This window comes from Aedes aegypti, chromosome 2 (assembly GCF_002204515.2).
Source record: "Aedes aegypti strain LVP_AGWG chromosome 2, AaegL5.0 Primary Assembly, whole genome shotgun sequence".
NCBI classification, from domain to species: domain Eukaryota; kingdom Metazoa; phylum Arthropoda; class Insecta; order Diptera; family Culicidae; genus Aedes; species Aedes aegypti.
Window position 1 is genome coordinate 391036877 of NC_035108.1, and position 13818 is coordinate 391050694.

The window sequence follows — 13818 nt, forward strand, 5'->3', positions numbered from 1 at the left end:
CGACCCTTTATCTTCACCCATTACCAACCTTGGGATCGATTTCACACAGGAACGCATGCCGCTCATAGCATTCCTCAATCTCCACATTCCGGTAGATGAACGAAGTGCACTGATCGATGTAGTTGGGATCTTGAACCCAAACCTTTTCGGCCGATCGCAGGTAACGAGACTGTTGCTCCAGGAAGAACCACAGTGCATTATAGTCCCCATGGATGAATGGCAGCGATGCGTTATCCGATCGGCAGAAGTCCCGCGCTTCACGGAAACTCATTGGTGCCCCGACGTACATGTAACAGGTGTCGATCAGTAGCGTCCATCCGGGTGGGCACTTTCCGTTCAGCACCGTAAGATTGTTCATGTGCAGTGGTAGGTATTGGACTTCCAGCAGCTGAGGATCATCGAAGCGATCGCGAATACGGGATCCAACGGCAAGGGTTTCGTTGTAGCTCCAGTAGTTCAGAGTTGCATCGATTTTGGTTTTCCAAACATCCAGGGTGCTAAATGATAATACATATGATATTTAAAAACTTATTCTTAAGACATGCGTTCAGACAACTGAGTAGACTTAGACAATAATATACAATAGAGACAATATCTACACCTACCTATTCCAAAACTGGAAGTCAAATCTGCAAGTACAACATGTCGGCGTCATGCAGAGGAGTTAGTTTGAATATGGGAAAAAAGAAGAAATAAAGCATGCAAATTTTGAATGATTTGTTCAAACCGGATTATTATGCTTAATATTGTATTTATATCGTTTGAAGAGATCGAACAGCTAAGCCCCAACTATTAATGTTTCTTACCTTGATGTTAGAATTGAAGAGTTTACTAAATAAATTCAACATGTAACGTTAGTGCTAAAGCTTATCTAATTAGTGCTTTACCCAGAACTTGGTTTTTAGTCAGACTTACATTGAACGATTAACAGTGATCATTTCGTAGTCATTCTCCGGATTGGCAAAAATATTATCGACATAATGTTGACCTGCCGTCCCTGCCACTATAGTTGCTCTTCCACTCCAATCCGTTGCAACATTACTGGAAATAAATGATCATGTATTACTTCTATTCTACACCATTAACATTGAAGTGCATTCATACTCATAAAATCCATTGTGTGAAGTCGTCTGATAGATTGGAAGGCGAACTCTATCGAATCCGGACACTTCAATAATCCTACCACCCTTGTTACTGTGGACATAGTTGTAGCTGAAGTTTGAAACCACCTGACGCAACACAACCACGTCCTTGAATGCAGCATCATTTTGAGTTATGTAATTGTTATGAACGGTAACTTCCTGATATGGAGACGACTGTCTGCCTTCCACATAGATTGCAGGTCGGTTTCGATTTTTTACAAATAGATTGTTATGAATCCATCCTCGAAGGGACGTAGCGGACCCTCGGGAATCTGCTCGTATCGATAAACCTCCCTGATTTTCTTGAACAAGATTATTCTGAAACAAATAAGAATTATCAATACAATCCTCCAAAAATAGAAATTTGAATTCTTACTCTAAAATGCAATGACTGCATGTTCTGAACATCAGCACGAATGGTAGCCTCACACGACGAAAAGTTACCATAAAGCTGTCGGCAGTTGCGTATGAATCTGTTCCTTTCCAGTGTCAGAATAGGAGAAACTTCTCCAACAGTCACATAATGTAATCCTCCACCGACACACTCCTGAATGTCCGAATTCGAAATGTTATGCTGTGCGTCACGATCTACAAATAATTAATTTAGGGTTAGCATCATCATTTCATTTGACTGTATTTATTATAACTTACTGAATCCAATTGCGGAAATTGGAAGCGTTACCACTTCAGCGATGAACCCATGCCTTGCTGGTGCTCCACTGGCAATCAATCGAACGCTCAGTGCAGATTCAACAGTTCTGAATAGCTTCTTCTGATTATCAGAATCAGCATCGAGAACTCCAATCGTCCTCGCAGATACATTGTAGATATCACCATCCATCAGTTGTATCATATCCCTTCGACCGTATTCCTTGGAGTGGTTGAACAGGTTCGACTGCAACAGTCGAAAGCCAAGCGGTTTTACGCGATAGGCACTTTTGAAGATCTTCACACAATTAACTGGATTATTGTCATATTTGTAATACACCAGAACTCGTTCTTCCAGTGTAATCTCCTTGTTCGTATCACATATGTCAATCATCGAAAACAGATTGTATGGTAGATCCAAATCTTTCAAAGGATTGTAACTCGATTCATCGCTTTCGCGTCCTTCACCGGTTAACGAAATTGCATTTATTCCTTGTCCTAATGCCTTGTAGACCGATAAGTAGTTCAAATGAATAGCATCACTTGGTGATACAAGGTTTACAGCATGGTGCGCACTATTCCTAACGGACACGAAGCTTATACTTGGGTTTTTGGAAATGGTCTGAATCGCTGGCGATTTCTCTCCGTGTAACATTCCCGCTCGATCAAGTTTAACAAATTCCATAACGCTCTCTACCGGCTTCGCAGTCGAATGAGTTATTGCATCATGAATTCTATGCTCGTACAAACTGGCTTCAAAATCCTGGTTAGCAAACCGAACTCCTCCCCAGTAGTTCCTCTCCTCTGGTTCTCCATTGCAGCTAATGAACACGAAATCAGAATCCCACTGGCATTCGTGTCGACGTCCGTACAACTGACCGTTTAATCTCTCAGGACATTCTTCTAAGCGTAGCTCATCACCATGGCATTCCATTGGCTCAACCCAAGACCAGATTCGAGTAAGAGAATTTGTATGGAACTCAATTCGACGATCGTGACCGAAGAAGACGTCAAGCGGATCATAACCAAGCTCCCGACAAACTACCTGAGCATTTCGTTCAGTAAATCTACGATCGCAAATTGGGATCCACTGGAGCGTAGTATGATTATAGTATTCCAAGAAGCCTTCTCGGATTCTGTCGTTCTCTTGTTCACTTCCTGAACAGTTCCTATTTGCGCACAGACGGATAGAGTCGTAATTAACCATATTCTCTAACGATCGTTCAACACGATTCAAGTTCTCCGAAGCACTTTGAATAGGCTTCATAATGATTTCTCCATCGCGTGTACCACGGGCAATCAATGTACCCAAGGCCAAAATACCAACGTTGGGTGCAAATTCCATTACGACACCTGGATAGATGTTCATCGTAACTCCTGGCATAACAGTTATATCTGCCTTGACGACATATGGTTGATCTCTCCTGAATATTGATATATCCTCAAAAATTCGTCCACCCAAGTTGTCCAAGTCAACAGATCTATTTTTGGAATGAACCACCGAAACACTTCCATCGACGCTATCCTCAATCAGATATGGCTTATACTGCGCCTCAGCATGATTGTTCCAATCGTCAAAGTCGAAGATTCGTGTTTTGATGTGCTCTTCGTCTTGCGACCCCCACCAGTTCTCTCGTACGTCCAAGAAATTATTCAGCCTTGCAGATTTGATTCCCGCGATCAAATCATAATCTTGCTCGTTGTTCGAAATCACGTTTCGATAGATTTTCACCTTCTGAACGCCACCGAATCCGATCACACAGGTGGGATCTTTGGCATTACCTCGATCACCTCGAATAAAATTCCTCATTTCGGACCGGGTGGACACCACTTTCTCGTTACTCTCGATATGATTAAATGCTACAATTGCTGGAATCTCGCCTAAAATTTCACTCTGACTATCCGAACGGAACTCCAACAAATATTTCCCGGAATTTTTAACGATTCGATTGTTATCAATGCGCATTTTCTTCTCCATTCCTTTGAATCCAACCAATCCATGGGCACAAACATTATCCATGAATATGTTTGACGAAATGTTCACCACCGCATAGTGTCCGTCGATGATAATTCCAAACCTTCGATTCCGAACCCAAGTATCGTTTCCCAAGAACACTGAATGAGTGAAATTTTCATTGTATTGCCAAACGTAGGGCAGGCTGAGCTCTAGTCCTCCAAAAGAGTTACTCTCAACAGTTGTATCTTGCAAAACGTAGTGGAATAGGTTATTGGATGATCGCAGGTCTTTGGAGAATTGACGGATTCCTCTACCGTTGTCTCGGATCATACTGTTGTTCACGTGGATCGTTATTTCCGAGATATTACTTTCGTGGACGTCCCAAAAGGGAGAGTTGATGAACATTGCTTCCTCTCGATTATGACTGATTTCACAGTTGACCAATTTGATTGATTCATTCGCTTTTCGCAAATAGAGTTCGCTCTGTTCTCCCAGGAATCGATTGTAGTAAGTACCAGTGATACCACGGAAATTTCTTTGAATCTTTGTTGAAGTGATTTGAAGAGTTGGTACTGGACCGCGAACTATTCGATTGTAGATGTTTTGTATTGGAGCTTGAATGGACCGCAGGACTAGAACTGCACCTCCGATAGCATTGTGCCCACTTTTGTATTGCAGAATTGCACCATAGCTACTGGTAGTAAGCGGGAACACCGATACATCTCGTTTTACTTGCCAAATATCAGAATTTGAGCTACCAGCTAACGAATCATAAATCCAAATATTTTCCGTAGATCTATTTTCGATAGGGTTCAATAGCTGAATGCCTATTACATAACCTGGCTGGCAACGAATAGTTATCATTTTTTCAACGGGCTCATCGTGAACGGGTAGGGTTATTATGTGTTTAACCTGCCACTGATCGATGTCGATGTTTTGAGAATCCTTCGGAAGCATAATTGGTCTATAGTCTGAATCATCAACGTTGAAATCTGGAACCATATTGAACCAACTAGTGATTTCTCGTTGCTCAAGAGCAGATATTACAGCATCGTGATTGATTCCGGATCCTCTGTTATCTTTGATTATGCTCCCATGAATCTTTAAGCCCAGCTGCTTGATACTTATCCCATTTCCACGATTCGCTGCAAATTCTGAGTTCTTGATAGTATTCACCGATCCGGCATAAATATCAGAGTAAATCACTCCCAACCCATCCTGCAAATTTTCTACGACTCGGATGCTATCCAAATTATGTCGGGACAAGTCCATTTGAAGTGCTGGTTTGAACATGTTAGTCATGTAATCAAAAAGGCCAGCTTTCTCAATCGTTACATACTGAAGATCTGCTCTCTCAGATAACACTCCAAAACGTAATCCTGCCCATGCTCCTTCATAACATCTCACACCAACATCATTCTCATGACTGCAGGAATGCTCAAAATCTCCTTGCGATGATTTTTCAGCTCGGCATTGCGTAATGTCAATATCATGCTCAGTACAGCGAACATTTGAAAGAAGAACATTTTCCGAAGTACCAGCTCCGGGAACCTCCGATCGCTGTAGTCTCCAGTCTTTCGGATTAAGTGCTAGTCCTAACTGGTGGCAAACCAGGGCAGCATTGATTATGGTCCAACCGTAATCACACACCGTTCCCCACTGCCCTTCGGTGTAGACCTGCAATCTTCCTTCATGGTCACTTATTCCACCAACCAGCCTAACGGGAATCTTAGGGGTCTGCGGATCTACAGGCCCCAAATCAACAATGGATTCGGTTTCAATGTCCATCATAACCTCAGGGTCCATCATGATAGCTTCTGTAGTGTCGTTTTCCATCATTACTGCTTCCCGCTTCAACGTAAACATGATGTCATCGGGTTTTCGTCCCCGAGCTTCCAATTTTCCTGTGACCATCATTCCTACGCTTGGTGCGAAGTTCAAAATAACTCCCGGGTTAAGAATCAGTTTTCCTCCCGGCCGGACATTGATGTCACGTTCCACAGTATAACTTCCTGACGGAAGAATCTCCTGGCCATCAACTTCTCCGCCAACGCGATCGCTTCCTTCTTTGTGGAAGAATGGTACAAATTTTGCGAACTGAGCTATGGTCTGAGTGCCAGGATTAGAATGATGCAACAAGTAAGGGAAGTATTCAATTTTTGCGAGATCGTATCGATCTTTACGATGAAATAGTCGCTCGTAGATTTTCTCCTCTTCCTGGTATCCTAACCAGTTATATGTAACGTTCAAGGCTTTGCTCTGATCTGACAACTGTGATCCCACTTCGTAATTTGATTCATAGTTTGATATGATATTCCGGAATACATCAACGTTATTGGAGGAGATGACGACAGGTGCAGCCACTCGTGATCTGGGATTTAACCGGCCTTCTCCACCCAAACCTTCTCCTTCGTCTTCCATAGGGCCGAACGCTTCTTTGATCTTGTTGTTCTTCACAAAGTTTCGCGTAAACAACAACCACTGTGTTTTATTGTCGGTGTTTGGAGATAACCCCAGAGAGGCAACGTAAATGCCTCTGTTGTACATGAAGTAGTTGTGCTGAACTATGAGTCGGACTGGTAGATGTCGGAATTCTTCCCAGGGTTTGTTCCTCGTCAACAAAGCTCCGTACCTCCCCTTCAAAAATTGATTGTACTCGATTTTTCCTTCCAAGTTGAGAATAGGGCTTATGATAATCCCAATCTTGTTCGAATGTTCAAAATTATTGTGTCCAATCTGAAGTCGTAGTTTTCGATTCTCTATTGTCTCGAACCAACATGATTGAATGTCGATTGCATTGTGAGTGCTGTCGTTGAACCAGTTTCCCGTAATGTTTACCCACGAATCGCCACAGTAGTTTCCATGCAGAACACCAATCTCCAAATTTTTGATGACATTAGAGTATTCAATAGTTGTCGTTTGGTTGAACTCCAAAAATTCCTGACGATCCTTTGTGGTCTGATTCAACCAAACCGCAAAACCGTAGCCTTTATTGGAGCTCAAAGAACTGCGTGAAATGTTCCGATTTCCACCGTAGTACGTAATGTTAATGCCATCGCCAATGTTGAAGCTTATCTTGGAGTCAGTAACGTTGACATCACCAGCACCGCTAGTAACGTGCAAACCGGCGGCATGTTTATTGTTCGCAATCGTTGATGCGTGCACATGAACCTGCGACCGTAGATTATCGATGGCTATGCCACGACCTCCATTATCAACGATCGTCGCTTGCGTTACGTTCAGATCGTATGCTTTGGTGGTACCGGCAGTGATTCGAAAATGTGCCAAGACTCGACTTCTAGGATCAGCACGTAGCTTTATATGCATTTTCTCTCGAGTTGTAGTCACAGTTTGTGGTCGAGTCGAGTTCCGTATGTTCCACGATGCTAACAATCGATCGTTTTCTGACATTCCGTCGTAAACTTGAATGACTGCACTTTCGTTGCGTGCCATCTCGAAGTGCACAAAGTGAAACGTAAGAACATAGCCATAGCCGGTTGTGAGGGACTGGGCGCATTGCTTCTGAGATAAGGCAAACGGAGACTGTTCGAACGACAGTTGCAGAGGGTAAATTTGCCAAGCAGTAGTCGTCAAGGTACAAAAGTCGAACACCTTGCTACGATCGGTACGTTCGTCAGCCCGTAGATCATGGCCCACATATCGGATGCCATCAGCACCATTTTCGCTCACTGTCACGCTGTCCAGCAGCGTAGATCCATAGCTCGAGTTGACGAATATTCCAAATCCGCGACTTCTTCGTACGGTTACATCCTTAAACATGAATGCTGCATCGTGCTTTGTAACGTTGATTCCCGTGAATGACGAATGATCAACTAGGACATGATCCAAAACAGGGGGAATTCCCAACACGGCAATAGCTGATCCAGCAGTTCCTCCCCGCCCTGTACCGGCACGTATGATGTCAACATTCCTCAACTCCGACAACGAAATGAAGTCATACAGAATGTGATTGTGCGCTAGCTTCTCCTTACTTTCGGCGTACTCGAACCGAATTCCCCGCCAATGGGGGGTTACCTGGTCAAACAATGGCAAACACTGGACTCCGATATCACTGTGGTAGTCGCAAACACCGGATCCAACCTGTCGGGTTTCCCAGGAGCAATCGAACAGCGATGCTTCCGTGCCTCCGCACTTTGGGTCCTCGTACAATAACCGAGGTTCGTAGTTCTGTAGACGGTCCATCCAGTTCCAGAAGCGACCTCCCTTGTAACCCATCTGGCGGCAGGTTGTTTCGTAGTCTGCGATGGTCCAGCTGCAAGTAAAAAATGAAAAGATATTAGGATCTACAAATGTAAATAATGGTAAACCAGTGATCTATCGAAGGCTTATAGATAATAATTATACCCATATAGGCTTATGGAAATATATTCTGCCTGATTTTGAGTTCAATGAACGTTTCAGAACTTGTTTTAATAAAAGGCTTTAGATATACAAGCGTAATCAGGTATCTTTCGTAGGATTATGGACAAGGTCGATGCCTTTCTTCTTGGCACTAATGTCCTCACTGGGACAGAGCCTGCTTCTCAGCTTAGTGTTCTTATGAGCACTTCCACAGTTATTAACTGAGAGCTTTCTTTGCCAAAGTTGCCATTTTCGCATTGGTATATCGTGTGGCAGGTACGAATATACTCTATGCCCAGGGAAGTCAAGTAAATTTCTATTACGAAAAGATCCTGGACCGACCGGGAATCGAACCCAGACACCTTCAGCATAGCATGGCTTTGTTTTGTAGCCGCGGACTCTAACCACTCGGCTAAGGAAGGCCCATACGGGCTTTTTCAAATATATTTTAACAAGAATTTGTTACAACGACTGTTTAAGTTTATTCAAGAACAGTTTGGAGAACATGTTGTCAGATCTACTAGCGTAACCAGTGATCTTACAATATTTTGTGAACAAGGATGTAACCAATACAAGCAAATCTCGTTAAGTTCAACCCAATTCTGAAATAAAACAACTATTATGGCAGGTTATGAGTTTGACGACCCTTCAATGTTATAAAAGAACACGTTTGAGTGTAGGTTTACAGATCTGCAAGCGTAATCAGAAATCTTTCGGAGGATTATGAACAAGGTTGATACTCATACTAGCTCTTTTATTTTTATTTTTATTTATTTTTAAAGAGACTTTTTCCAGAAGGGGCATTTGTCTCTATAACTCTTTCAATATTATTCTACAAATATTCTACAACGGCGGCTTGGGCACGTCAGGAGTTAATCATTAACCTCCTTTTCCCAAGTAGCCTAGATAACCGTGTAGTGTCGGTACTGTTTGTTTCAATTAGCTAAGAATTAACACTACGGACTGCCTGTTCCGGTGGTAAAAGTCCATCTCACAGGTGACCATTAAGGCTCCCCCAAATCTACGCGACTTTTTACGGCGACAGCGACAAAAAATCGTCGCGATTTCGTTGTTGTGTCGCTGCAAGCACTCTTCTATGGAACCATCTTGACTGACATGACGTGAATTGCTGCGAAATCGCGTCGCTGTGGCTTAGACGCGCTCATCAAACAGTGCATGCAGCAAAAAATAAGCGAAATCGCGGTGATTGTTTGTCGCTGTCGCCGTAAAAAGTCGCTTAGATCTGGGGGAGCCTTTAATTGATGGTGTGATACGTACCGTGCCTAGGAATGAATGGTTAAGGGGGTCTAAATAAAATCTAGCCGCTAACGGAGCCTGTGGAGTATCAGGGCGCTCTCCACAGTATTGTGCCCTTCCTGTGCTACCCGGAGCAATGGCGCTGGTGACTTTGTGTTTCTCCGAGATAATCGGCTACCCTTCTATAGTCTCTAGCAGACTCATAATAAGGGTGGGATTATGAATATGTTGCTATTAAATTTAAATTATCGTCCGTATGCAGCTTTTTACGCCATAAATTTTGGACCACCCCCTTGTGACGTTTCATGTCTACACTATAATTTATTTATAGTTCAATCAAAGCAAGCATTGTGGTTGAGTTTTAATGTTGACTATGTGTTTATGCCAGAAATTTTCACATTTGTGTTCAGGAATTTCAAAAAGGATAATTTTTTTTAATAAACTTAATGCTCTTCATTTCTTTCTAGGTTGATAAGCTTACTAAGCTACAGTTTGAACAACATAACCTAGGCGTACTGAAGGAATGACGTGATGACGATTTGAGAAAAAAATGCTTTCTTGAGATCATTTCACTAAAATACATTGAGCTCAATAACACCGACGCTTGTAAAATAATTGTTGTGTCAAAATATATAAAAAATCATTCGAATGCAACCTTTTTATCACCAAAACCAAGCTGAAGATTAAAATTTATTAGTAGTCACTTTTGTAGTGGCACCTTGAGTGGCACATTAATTGAAGACTTCTGGTAATTATATAATGTGTGGTGATCAGATAAGCCAACGTGTAAATCAACGACATATGATAGGTAACATAAATCTGAATGAATTTCCCTGAAATTTCCTACAGAGAGCCCCCTTTGAAGTGACATTTCTTCTCAACTGCGTACTGCGATCAGAAAAATGTGATTTTCTTGACCATTTCTTGGAAGAAATTTTCCACGCATCGAGATAGGCGATTCCTTTTCTTGTCAGTAGCAAACTGGCCTTAAAGCTAAGTATGCTGTTCCGCTCAAGAAACGTAAAAATTTCTGCGGAAGAAATGGTCAAGAAATTTTCTTCAGTGAGCTCCATTTGAAATGACATTTCTTTTCAACTGCGTACTGCGATCAAAGAAAAATGCTTTTCTTGACCATTTCTTGCAAGAAATTTTCCACGCGTCAAGATAGGCGATTACTTTTCTGTTGAAGTGCATACTTCGCTTGAAATTGAGAATGGCGATGAATACAATCGCATAGGAAAATCTAATGCTTTTAATTTAAAGAAGTTCAGCGTCGGCAATCTAATGCTTGCCTTGCCAAAAAAGGCGATTCTTTTAAGTCGAGGAAGATCTATTTAATGGCATTTCTTCAAATTTTTCCAAAACCAGGGGAAAATTTATATGCAGAAAAGCGCATGTATAAAAAAGAAGTGCTGCGAGGGCCACGGCAAGAGCTCATATTTCCCAAGGATTATTATTGGAGTTACAATGATTCGTCATAAGTTTATTTATTCCTGTGAATGATAACGAGGTCTTCATTTCATTGTGTACCTAAAACAAAATAAATGAAGTTTAGTTAAATGAAATATAGTTAACGAATAAGTAGGTACTTGAATACGAAACACGAATTGGTTGGTGAAAAACAGTCGGGTCAAACAGCTAAGTCACTGCCTACTAAGACTTAGTTATAAAATCTGTACGCAAAACATGTCAAATTCGAATCACCCCCTGTTGTTTTATAGCCAGCGTAAAAAGCTGGATGGTTTCGCATTATTCGTTTTACTCAGTGTATTCTGTGCTTTTTCGCCTTTGGCGACTTTCAATAGATACCGATCTAGTTTTTTCGCTGCTGGTCCTTTTCTTGCTGAGATTGCAAAAAGCTTAATCCTGCCTAGTTTGGGTAGCGGCTACGGTTATGTTAGCTCAGATCAATCTTCAGCATAAAAGAACAGCAACGATCAATATTTGCAAACTCATGCAAAATGGTACAGCCCAAGCGGCGCTAGTTCAAGAACCCTACTTTTGTAGAGGGATCTTCTATCTAGGTAACCTTGTGGAACCAGTTTTTGCTACTTTCAACAAACTTGAAATGGCAAACTCGCGCTTCATGTCCCGCGCATGCGTGCTCGTTGATAAAACAATCGTTGCTACACTCATTTCTGAGTTAACTACCAGAGATGTATGTGCTGACAGAATCGATGTTTCTGTTGATGACCTCAATAGGAAATACGTCTATTGTTCTGTATATTTACCACCATCCCCAACGGATGATTTTAAACGAGTTGTTGTACACTGCGTAACAAAAGGTCTTCCGCTGTAGGAGTTGGAACAGACGCCGTTCAGCTGGATAAGAGTCGTTAAAGACTTACAAGAAGGCTCTTAATTCTGCTGAACGATCCGGCTGGAAGTCAGTCGGCTGAACAAAATCCTTGCAAAATCTAAGGATTTCCAAGTTTACGAAATTCGCTTACCTAATGGTGACTTTACTTCTTCGGATGAAGAAGTTTTAGAATGTTTATTAAATACACACTTCCCCGAATGTGTGGACAAAGCATCTACGGATAAACCAATTGTTTTTTAATGTCATTAGGCTGATACAAATATTAATTTTCTTTTATGTCACCCCCCCCCCCCCTTCCAAAATCCGAAAATTTTGAAGGGGAGAAAAAAAAAGATTCCTAATTTTTTTGACATCAGTTAGGTTTTTTCAATTTTTAAAGTAAAAAACAAGTGAAATGATGATCCAGAGAACGTTTGAAAAAAGTTCAACAATTATCGTTAAAAATAAAAATTCGAAAAAAATACTTTTTTTTTATTTTTATTTTTTTGTTCCTTATTTATTTTTATCCCCCCTCGTACCTTCCAAGTGGTCTCGGACATAAAAGAAATTTAATATTTATATCAGCCTTATGAGTGTCTGGCTTAAGCTCGCAGTGTCGTAATCACTGAATCGATTAGATGGGCACTCAATAGCTTTGCTTCTTTCAAATCTCTAGGAGTGGATGAGATTTTTCCAGTTCATCTCCAGATGGGAATTGAGTTTATCAAACATGTTTTGAAAAAGCTACTTGTGAGCAGTTTTGCTACCGTATATATTCCCAGATCTCGGCGTGATATTAATGTAAAGTTTATCCCGAAAGGACGAATTGCGTTGTATGAAGAAGCGAAGAGTTTAAGACCAATCAGTCTGACCTCATTTCTCCTGAAATGTCTGGAACGCATTATCGATCCTCATATACGTCATGTTTATTTGGCAAACACGCCTCTTCATGTGAACCAACATGCTTACCAATCTGGAAAGTCTGACGTGTGACACAAAGTTGTATACGATATTGAGAAAGCATTCGCACAGAAGCAATCCTGCTTAGGTGCTTTCTTGGATATTGAATGTGCCTGCGATAACGTGTTTTCGATGCCATTTTGAAAGCGCTGAACGAAACCATAGGCTACCTACAATGATTCATCAAATGCTCAAAAACCGACATCTCTTCTCGACATTGCGTCAGTTGATTCGAAAATTGAGTGTTTGCGGATGCCCCCAAGGGGGAGTATTTTCACCGCTTTTATGGAATCTCATAGCAGATACGCTATTGAGGCAACTCAATAATAGCGGTTTTTCAACTTATGGATTTGCTGACGACTATCTAGCTTTGATAGTTGGTATGTACATAAGCACCTTATTCGACCTGATGCAAAGTGCTCTTCAGGTAGTCAAGAGTTGGTGTCGCCAATATGGCCTTTCGGTTAACCCGAATAAAACATCTATTGTTCTTTTTACGGAAAGACGAAACCGCGGTAGAAGTCGACCTTTACGTCTTTTTGTCACTGAGATTAATGTGACCAATCAAGTAAAGTATGTCGGAGTCATTCTAGTTTCCAAACTTTCGTGGACACCTCACATTTATTTCAGAGTCAAAGAGGATTGCATGGCCTTCGATCAGTGCAGGACAACCTTTGGTAAAACCTGGGGCCTCAAACCCAAGTACATCAAATAAATTTAAACGACAGTTGTTCGACCAATATTGACATATGGATGTTTTGTGTGGTGGCAAAAGGGCGAAGTGAGAACAATCCTATCTAAATTGGGCCATCTCCAAAGGATGTGCTTGAAGGTGATGTCTAGTGCGTTTTCTACGACAGCGCTCGAGGTTCTTTTCAACGTATTGCCACTACACATAAATCTTAAACAAGAAACACTTTCTTGCTCTTACCATTTATGGGTACTGGATCTACTGGAGGAAAATCCAGTGAATCGTAGATCTACACACACTTCGTTGTTTCCACTTTTGGTGAATTGGGACAAAATGGTTCTTGCTCCAAAAGATCTCACAATTGCTTGTCACTTTCCTCACAGGAAATTTACCACACAATTCTCTTCACGGGAAGAGTGGACGTCTGGCTATTTGGAAAGAAATATATCGAACAATGTAGTATGTTACACTGATGGCTCCCTTCTTGAAGGTAGCGCTGGTG

General features: G+C 41.6%; 1 protein-coding gene across 4 annotated transcripts in view; it reads right to left on the reverse strand.

The window, feature by feature from the left end:
* LOC5572817 (protein bark beetle) overlaps positions 1-13818 on the reverse strand; it is a 74076-nt gene that overhangs the window by 7232 nt on the left and 53026 nt on the right. For 3 of the 4 annotated variants that reach the window (XM_021847007.1, XM_021847006.1, XM_021847008.1), the window contains exons 4-9: positions 1794-8020; positions 1519-1730; positions 1105-1460; positions 916-1041; positions 606-629; positions 29-497 (exon numbers count right to left, since the gene is read on the reverse strand). In XM_021847007.1, coding sequence (XP_021702699.1) covers positions 29-497; positions 606-629; positions 916-1041; positions 1105-1460; positions 1519-1730; positions 1794-8020 — 7414 coding nt within the window. The remainder of the gene's footprint in view (positions 1-28; positions 498-605; positions 630-915; positions 1042-1104; positions 1461-1518; positions 1731-1793; positions 8021-13818) is intronic. The other variant, XM_001654172.3, reaches the window with a different exon arrangement.